We start from the raw sequence: 10,503 nt of genomic DNA on the forward strand, positions 1-10,503 counted from the left end.
TCCCGATGACTGACAATGAAATGGAGAAGATGTTAAACACGGCAAAAAATGACATGGAGTGGAATGAACGAGCTAAACATCTGGATGAGGCCGGCATCAAAAAACAGGCCAAGAAAAAGATGACATTCTAGAGGTAAATCTGATAGTTTTCAGACAATGGGGGATTTCAACAGTTTTAATTGCAATGAGATCAAATTTCATTTTGCTTAAAAAATAATAGCAAACAAGTGATATCTTTTTCATGTCACTGTAAAGAATCTTTATTCAACAGGTAAAAGAAACAAAGTATGATATTGGGATTCCAGGCTGTTGGTTCCAAAAATTGCCTCACAAGGTACTGTACAAATGATAACAAGGTGTGACATGTTGTGGTTCGAGTGAGGTTGAATCAATATCTCTTACATGAAAGCATTTTATATTTCTTTAAAAAGTACACTGTAATATGAAGAAGTCTTTTTTTCTAGTTGAAAGAAACTGAGAAATGTTGGGATAAAGTTGGACTGATCTTGATTAAACCATTTTGATGACTGTTTATAGGACGGTAAAGGCAGCAATGTGGGTAACCCCCTGTCTAAGGACTTCCTTCCTCTGATAGAGACAGGTGTCCTCAAGTCCCTCCTAGTGACGGCAGAGACCGTGCTGAAACTGACCAAGATGTGCTCCTACTGGCAGAAAAACAAAGACCGAATCGCGTCAGTTGGATTATAAAGATTAGATGAAATGTTTTAAAACATTTGAGCACAATGTATTAAAATTTGGTTAAACAGATAAAATTTAAAGATGAAAAGTGATATAACAACTTTTTTATTTATGAAGAGTCTGTTGTTAATTTACAGGGGACAGATGGCAGTAATACTGAATGAAGAAGATCTACCAGACACTATTACAAGGTACAAAAATAATTCTGATTTCTCTTTGAAATATTATTTCTTCTGCATTAACATTCCAGATGAACATAGCATTTATTTTTCCCCTTTTCACCAATAAGTGTTTATAAAACCTAAATTGATATAATCATTATGAAAAGTTATTTCATCAGCACCCAACTTTAACATTTGAAGGTGAACATATCATTGATTTTTCTTCCACTTGGTTCCTGAGAATGATTTGGGTAAGAGGTCTATCGATCAATATGAAGGAGATATTTTCCTACTGATAAACATGGTTCTGTTTGGGTATTTGTCAGAGACCCGAGTTATGATGTTAATGATTCGTATGGAGCCATCATTCCCCGGGTTATTCCTGCTGGAACCATCACAAGGAGAGCTGTGGAGAAGACATGGATGACAGCCAGCAATGCTTATGTAAGTAAAAGACTTATTCTGTATATCTAGAGCTACTTATTAAATAATGTAAAGTATCATATGATTAAATCTCCCCCACCAAATTTTACAAAATGAAGTTGTTTATCACATTGCATGCATTTGTTTTACATTTGTTAAATATTTTCTCTGTCTCGTGCATGATTATGATAGATTTATAAAAGAAGGTTTAGAAGAAAGCCATATAAGAATTGTGTGACCTTGCAGGTTGACAGGGTGGGCAGTGAAATGAAGTCGATGATCCAGTCTCCCCCAGGGTACCATTTTGTGGGGGCTGATGTGGACTCCCAGGAACTGTGGATTGCAGCCATTATTGGTGACTCCAAATACAAGATACATGGTAGGTGGTATTTAAATCAGTGTGAAGTCTTCTTTCTTGAATACAATTTATATTGAGAACACAGTGTCTTTTGATTTAAATGCACAGTAATATGTACTTCCAAGTGCATCTCCTTATGCACCTTCAAAAAAAAAGTTAATCAATAAGATATCATGGAAAATAATGAATAGGTAATGGTTTAATGATGAAATAATGTATAATGTTCCATACAGTGTAAGATAATTTATAGTTTGCATTGTTCATTTCTCTGTTATAGGTTCTACCCCCTTTGGTTGGATGACACTACAAGGAAATAAAAATGACAAAACAGACTTACACAGTAAAACAGCAGAGACAGCTGGAATCACCAGAGATCATGCTAAGGTGGGGTGCTCCGGGACAAAACTGGGATCTGGAATTATTAGATTGCTCTGTTTTTATAGGTATTTTATTGTAGGCAGCTGACATGTTACTTCTTGCATTGTTTTTGATTTACAAGTTTTCATCTGGTCTGTTATTATTAATTGATTGAAGTATTCATTTGTAAAAAAGGATGTCTAAAAATGTGGATATGGAATTTTTGTTACTTTAATTTCTTTTTAAATTGCATATTGAAGTTTAATTTTTTCATTCAAAGTTTTTTCTATTATGAAGCATTATTAATACTCAAATAATGTCTTATAAAGTGACAAAAAAATATATAAATTCATAAGGGTGATAGTAAAAGGAAAGAAATTTGAATTGCCTTATCAATTTTTTGGAGATTTGATATACACATCATTGACAACCAGAATATGCCTTAAAAATGTATCGATTCATCAGTCCACTTTTTTATTTGCGTCCTCTATCCTCTATATGGTTTTGATCCTTGTAGATATTAAACTATGGTCGTATATATGGGGCTGGACAGAAGTTTGCAGAGACTCTGCTGATGAATTTTAATCACAATCTGACCCCAATAGAAGCTGCTGCTAAAGCCAAGAAACTGTACGAAACAACCAAAGGAAGAAGGTAGGCAGCAAGGACACTTGTTTAAATATGTCAAAACATTATAGTATATACCTTAAAGGTCAGGTATTAAGGAAGTTTCTATTCATACTTAGAAAACATTATCTAGTATGCATGTTTTTCTGATTTGTACGTATAACCTGCAAAACTGTTTTATTTTCGTCTTTTTTTATTCTCTCAGATTTTGAGTAAACATGTACATGTATTTAAATTTCAAAAATTTCAGGAAACGAGATCTGAGGCAGTGGGAAGGAGGGACGTAAGTTTTTATATACATGTAGGTCTAATTATTGCATATTGTTTACATTGAGAGTACTTTTTGTAAGTAAAATATTCTGAAAACTGATCAAATATAAGGACTATGTTACAGATATCTTGGACTATATTTCTGATGATGTTTTTCTTCATATGTCTTCTGTTATCTAACATTGTGCAATTCACATTTTATTGAGGCTGTACGTATAGAATCAGGTTGTCCAGTGACTGCAAAGTTATTGTTAAGTCATCCGCAGATAACTTTAATTCACATTGATTTCATAAGTGATCAAAGACAGTGTTCAGCACATTCAATTTATACCACAACTTTTGAGATTTGAAAAAAAAATCATATATCCAAGAATTTAAAACTATTAGTATACAAATAAACATTTATGTAATGTTTCATTCAACAAAAAAAAAGTAAAAAAAAAAAAAGGAACAACTTACAAATCCCATATTTGAAGCAAAATATGAGTTTTATCATCTATGTATATATTATTAGTTATACAGGTTGTTATGGGTCAGAATTACCCGAAATGCCAGCAAAGAGATCAATAACACAATTTAAACTTAACAAAAATTTATTTACAGTAATATATAATAAATATATCAAACATAAAGTACAAACTTACAAGAATCTAAAAATACATACATCAGAGTGTCCGTTGCTGCACACAGTGTCCCAGTGAAAATATTCCCATTTATATTTCAATAGTGCTTATACGACTAAGTATTTGAATCAGTTTTGGTAACAGAATTCACCTTTCTAAAGTCTGTACATAATCGGTAGGTACCGTCCTGTTTTGGTACAAGAATACATGGTGAGCTCCAGTTACTTTTACTAGGTTCGATAATGTCATTGTCCAACATGTACTACATGTACTGCACTTCCCTTCTTAGGTACTGCAATGTTATTGGATTAAGACGGTACGGATGTTGTTTGATGGGTAGAGCGTTGTCTACTATGACATCATGACAAGCTGCATTAGTTTTCTTTGGAACATCCGAAAAGATTTGATGATACTCACTCGTCAAGTTTTTAACTTGTTCTTTTTGGTGAATGTTCAAATGTCCAAGTTTAGCATCCAAATTAGCCAAAACTTCTGAGTTTTTCAAACGGACACTCTGATTACATTTCTACACTCGTATCACTTTCAATACAATTTTGAACAGTCTTAGCATCGGCTAAAGTGGAAACTGGTTCTACAGAATTTCGGTCACACCTTTCAAAATACTCTTTTAACATGTTAATGTGACAGACCCGTTTCTCTTTACGTCGACCTGGTGTCTTAACTACATAGTTTACATCACTAATCTTGCTTTCAATTTCATAAGGGCCATAAAATTTGGCCTGTAAAGGATGACCAGGAATAGGTAAAAATACAAGAACCTTATCACCTGGTTTAAATACCCTATTTCTGGCATTTTTGTCATACCACATTTTCATTTTCATCTGAGAATTCTTCAAATTTTCTTGTGCTAATTTACAAGCATTGTAAAGTTTTTCTTTGAAATCAGACACATAATCGAAAAGATTAAGATCACTAGTCTCAGTCAGCCACTTTTCCTTTAACAATTTCAAAGGACCCCTAACCGTATGACCAAACACCAATTCAAAAGGACTAAACCCAAGAGACTCCTGGACTGCCTCTCGTGCAGCAAATAGTACAAGATGAACCCCTTCATCCCAGTCTTTCTCATACTGGTAACAATAGGTCTTCAGCATTGTTTTTAGGGTTTGATGAAAACGTTCTAGCGCTCCCTGGGACTCAGGATGATAAGCAGTTGATCTATATTGCCTTATACCCAACTCATGCATGACTTGCTGGAACAACCCAGACATAAAATTTGAGCCTTGATCCGACTGAATTGCCTTGGGTGCTCCTACAAAACTGAAAAACTTGGTTAGGGCCTTAACTATGCTCTTTGTATTCCTAAGAGGTATGGCTTCAGGAAATCGAGTGGATGTACACATAATGGTAAGTAAATACTGGTTCCCAGATCTAGTCCTAGGCAAAGGTTACACAATCCCCCAATACTGACTAAACGGTTCTTCAAAAGCTGGAAGGGGTTTGGGAGGGAGCAGATGGTATCTTCTGATTTGGTTTACCTACCATCTGACAGACATGGCATACTTGCAAAACTTGAAACATCCTTTCTTAGTTTAGGCCAATAGAAATGACTCAAAATCCTATTATAAGTCTTATTGATACCTAAATGACCAGCCATAGGTGTATCGTGAGCTAAACTCATGACATCTCGACGATAAGCAGCTGGGACCACTATCTGGTGAACAACACGCCACACTTCATCTGGAGAAGCGTCAGATGGTCGCCTTTTTCGCATAAGGTCCATCTTTCATATAGAAGCATTCTCCAACTTTAGTAGCCTTTTTGGTGGAAGTGCCCTTTACTAAGTTGAATGATATCTGGGTCTTTATGTTGTTCAGAGAGTAAACGTTCTCGGCTGAGGATGTCCTTGCCTTAGCTAACTAGTGGATGCAACTTATCATCCTCACCACCAAATTTTGGTAAAAGTTCTTTTTTTTTTGCTTCTTGATATTGTATGGTTCCATGCTTGTTTGGTCCCATCAAGGTCAGATAAGAAAGTGTCATTCAAATCAATATCAACAGAGGAATTCGTCTCGTCAAAGGCTTGAGTATAGTCTGCCTCCATTTTTCGTCTTCTGGCCATCACTCTAGTAACAGCACAGGCTGGATAAATGTCATCATCTTCATCATCGCACATGACACTGGAAGTGATTTTCTCACAAACTATAGGATCAGGTACAACCTTCCCACCAGCTAAATCATTGCCTAACAACAAAGAAATGCCTGGAACGGGAAGAGTAGGTCGAACACCTACGATAACAGGTCCAGTAACTTAAATCTGACTTCAAACTAATTCTCTGCAGGGGAACATCAATGACGCCTAGCTCCACACCCTGTAATAAAACTGACCCACCAGTAGAAGTCTGCTCAGACAAAGGAAGCACGCCCTCTAACAATAACGTCTGTGCAGCACCAGTATCTCTCAAAATCTGGACAGGTTTTATTTCGCTAGAGTCACCGAGTGAAACAAATCCCTGAGACATAAAGGGCTTATAATCCTCCATAGAATCAATAGAACTGAACTGTGAACCCTGGACATCAGGAGTGTCAGAACAAATCGAAACTAAGACTTCTCTATCACCTCTAACTGCCGCACAAGCGTGTGGTTGAGTTTTATCAAAATCATTTTTTCTCTTAAGTTTAAAGCATTCACTGATCAGATGACCTTTTTTCTTACAATAACTACAAGTAGGAAGCGACCCTATTCCAGAAGATCCTTCAACACGTCCTGGACCGGACTTAAAACCACCTTGGGATGAAGACTGGAGACTTGTGGAAGACTGAGACCCTGAACCTGAATTGGTAGAATTACTGCTAGTTCTGTGATCTTGATACAAAATTCTTTATGAGACAGAGCATAAGTATCAGATATGACTGCTGCCTCTTCAAGAGTTTTCACATTCTTATCTTCTAAATGTGTTTTCAAATCTTGAGGAACACATTCCTTAAACTCTTCTACCAGGATGACTTGGCGCAAATTAGCAAAAGTTTTATCAAGTTTCGTAGATCTAAACCAGTGATCGAATAAATCTTCTTTCTCTTCGTGAAAATTCAACAAATGTTTGATTATCAAACTTCCTATACTTTCTGAATTTTTGTCTATATGCTTCAGGTACTATAAATTCATATGCTTTTAATATTGCTGCTTTGACCTTCTCATAGTCTGAACTTCAGCTACCCCTAGCGCAGAGTATACCTCAGCTGCTTTGCCAACCAGTACACTTGTAACATTGTTGACCAAACGTGTTGTGGCCATTTAAGATTCTCTGCGACTTTTTCGAATTAGGGAAAATATTTGTCTACAGATTTTTCTTGAAATTTCGGAACTAACCTAATATTTTTTGCTGCGTCAAATTCATTCTTGACAAATGACGGTTCTGGTTGGTGCTGTAATCTTAATTTCTCTAACTCAAAGTGCTCTTGTCTTTCTAATTTGTCTAATTCAAATTTTCGTTCACGCTCTCGTTCTTCTCTTTCTAATTTTTCTCTTTCAAATCGCATTTTCTCTAACTCTAATTGAAACTGATATTCTGCCATTTTATAAGAGCCTAACTCTGATTTAACTGTATATTCTGGAAGATCGTATTTTTCAAAGATGTTTTCTTTTACTAGTTTGTTTGCAACCTTAATTCTAATGTCTTGCTTTCTCTGAGAGGATTTAACATCTAACCCAAAATGCAAACCTAATGCGATCAAGTCATCCTTTTTTAACGTATCAAAAACCTGAACACTTGGTGAACTAAGAAAGTCAGTGACCAAAAATACCATATTGATTTTTGCTGGCTTATAATCAAATTTAACGGTTCAATAAAAAAAAATTCTGACAATAAACTGCAAAAGTGCAAGAAATTCTTTATCCGGACGAGCCCCAATTCTGTTATGGGTCAGAATAACCCGAAATGCCAGCAAAGATCAATAACACAATTTAAACTTAACAATAATTTATTTACAGTAATATATAATAAATATATCAAACATAAAGTACAAACTTAGCAAGAATCTAAAAATACATACATCAGAGTGTCCGTTGCTGCAACAATGTTCCAGTGAAATATATCCCCAGACTCTTTGTAAGCCAGTCTTACTTGTACATCAATGGTGATTATATGACAATTATTATTTATGCATCGAATTGACAGGGTATTTATATAGTACTATAAATCTAGAAAATTTTAGAAGTTGTAAGTACATGATATTACTGGAAAGTTCTGGACATACACAAAGTTCAAGAATGTTCTTAAAAAAATGACCGAGCATGTTGACCACTCTGGAATGTTCAAGAAACTTAATGTTACTAATAATAGACATGATGAAACAATACAAATACAACACACCTCACAACAAGGTTCAATCAAGACCAGGGGTAAATCCCTGTATAACCTTGATAGTGATTGGACCTGGATAACGAATTTATTTCATATGTACCCATAAAAATTCTTTGTAAACATCAGAGTCTAATGAACTATGTCTCAACCTATCGAAAAGATTTAATATTTCTACATACTACAATGCATCGTGTTGTCTTGTCATTTGCTTTTTATTATAGAAAAACTATGCATTTTGAAGTCGCGTTTTATTTAGCCCTGTCTCAAAGTCGGGTGCATGGAAATTTACTCTGTAACCAATCAAAGCTTGTGTTACAAGCTGCATAGAAATAAAATCCTGTTATATAATATTCATTTATTTACAAAATTAGAATAATATAAAGACCTCACTTTAAATCTTTGTAAAGAGTATAATAATAAACTTGTACATTTTCTGCTAGAGAGAGTGTGATGTTCAACATGTTGGAATCAATAGCCAAGTCCCCCTCTCCAAAGACACCTGTACTGAGTGCCTCTATCAGTAAAGTGTTAGAACCAGAGGTCATAGGAGATGAAGTAAGTCAATCAGCCATGTTCTCTGTATTAGGAATAAAATGGTGTAATACAAATCAGTTTCATACCTTATATTACCATTACTGTCTACTTTCAGTTCATGACAAGTCATATTAACTGGGTGGTACAGAGTATCATTATTGTCTACTTTCAGTTCATGACAAGTCGTATTAACTGGGTGGTACAGAGTATCATTATTGTGTACTTTCAGTTCATGACAAGTCGTATTAACTGGGTAGTACAGAGTTCGGCTGTGGATTACCTGCACCTTATGTTGGTGTGTATGAACTGGCTCTGTAGTCAGTATGATATAGATGCCCGGTTCAGCATCAGTATCCATGATGAGGTCCGGTACCTAGTGTCCAGTAAGGACCGGTACAGGGCAGTCCTAGCCCTACACATCACTAACCTCCTAACCAGGTGTATGTTTGCTCACGCTCTAGGAATGAACAATTTACCTCAGGTAACAAAAATACTTGACATCTTATTTAATGTGTATGTTACATGTAATCAGGAACCATAAAGCATTCCATTTGTCTTCTGCAACTGTTGGAAATGTAATTTGCTATTTTTAAAGAGTGATTACGTATGGATATGCAGTTTTACCTTTATACCTCCCTTTCTTTTAAGTCGGTGGCCTTCTTTAGTAAAGTGGATATAGACCAGTGCTTAAGGAAGGAAGTAAACCTGGAGTGTCGAACCCCTTCTAACCCTAGTGGTATGGAGAGGGCCTACAATATCCCCATGGGTAAGTGTTTCTACGTTTACTGCTAATAAACACCACCATAGCTATTCATAAATGCATGCTCTCTAGATTTTTCTTGGTCCAACATTAAGTGGTGGACTTTGTTTGCATAGAGAAAGGAAATGGTCAAAAGGTTAAATATCAGTTATTTTATGCATTCTTAGAGGGCATTCAAGGGTGCATACATGTCATTGCCAACCAGACTTTTCAGGACAGATGTAGGTATACGTACATACAAAACAGATTTTGATGCAATTACCAATCGGAGGGTTCATGCAACATACCTAATTTATGGGATTAAAATGCAAGTTATTTTGTAATGGAGGTTAGAATTATCTTTCTTTGCTTTAGTTGCATAAAATTAAATAAGAGGAAGGGAGAGCCAAAGGAGGGGGTCTGGTATCATTAATATAGTCTAATTCAAACCTTTTATATAAAAACAAAAGGTGTATGAAGGAAAATGTTCACAAGAACTTGATATGATGTTCTTCAACATTTTGATATAAGGACAGTAATATCACATTAATTCCACTATGTTCAGATACTGTGTGGTTTATAAAACTGGCCATGGTTTACCACTGACCATTTAGTTACTGAGGAATCAATTATCTGGTGTTTGTATCAAGAACATTTAAAAAGTGCTTATTTGCTCTCTACTTCTTTGAGTTATGTCCAAGACACGTATATAGTTACGATATCGACATATTACTTTTTTATTGTTTAGTATAATATTTCTCTACCCTTTTGTTTTTATTACAATACTTTCTGTTTTAAGAAGTCTTCCTTACTGTCAATATCCACAATATAGTGGCGATACCGAATCCTGATTGTTCAAAGAATCATGGTTTCCACCTACAATACTAGTATTGTATTAATATGTGTTACTTGAAAACTGTCTTTTATAAAACTTTCCCTGTAGTGTCGATATCGTCGATATCGACGATGTGGCTTTGATATCAAATCATGTTTGCTCAGCCCTTTGTAAGTACCGCCCCTGTTACTTTGTATGTGTATTTTTGTTTAATTTCCTGTTACGAAGATTGTACCTGCCATTGATTTCGTTGATATCGACGATATTGTATCGATATCGTATCATAATTGTTAAAACATATTACTTTACCAACCTTCACCCTAATACAAATCTTTACTTTTAACATATCCCATGACAATAAGTTCTGTGTTTCTTCATGCAACGTATGAGCATATTTACTTTCTGATTAATAAGTTTACCCTGCTGTCGATATCGTCGGTATCGACGATATCGTATAGATATCGAATCATAATTGTTAAAACATATTTAATAACTTTTATCCTCACCAAACATCTTACTCTAAACCTAATCCAAAACAATAACAACCACTAA

The 10,503-nt window shown here is 35.2% G+C and overlaps 1 protein-coding gene across 1 annotated transcript; it reads left to right on the forward strand.

Annotated features, from left to right (window-relative positions):
- Positions 1 to 5: 5 nt before the first annotated feature.
- LOC134266257 (DNA polymerase subunit gamma-1-like) lies at positions 6 to 9,526 on the forward strand (the record flags this gene model as incomplete). Its single annotated transcript, XM_062748481.1, is given in 13 exon segments — positions 6 to 111; positions 114 to 133; positions 272 to 334; positions 538 to 692; positions 837 to 890; positions 1,187 to 1,304; positions 1,530 to 1,662; positions 1,919 to 2,025; positions 2,516 to 2,652; positions 2,876 to 2,908; positions 8,284 to 8,398; positions 8,607 to 8,858; positions 9,026 to 9,526. Coding segments are annotated over 13 exon segments (1,437 nt in total), but the record flags the coding sequence as incomplete, so codon positions are not given.
- Positions 9,527 to 10,503: the final 977 nt, after the last annotated feature.

The sequence above is a fragment of the Saccostrea cucullata genome, unplaced genomic scaffold (genome assembly GCF_032062105.1).
Source record: "Saccostrea cucullata isolate Sc308-1 unplaced genomic scaffold, CSIRO_AGI_Scuc_v1 ctg15299, whole genome shotgun sequence".
NCBI classification, from domain to species: Eukaryota; Metazoa; Mollusca; class Bivalvia; order Ostreida; family Ostreidae; genus Saccostrea; species Saccostrea cuccullata.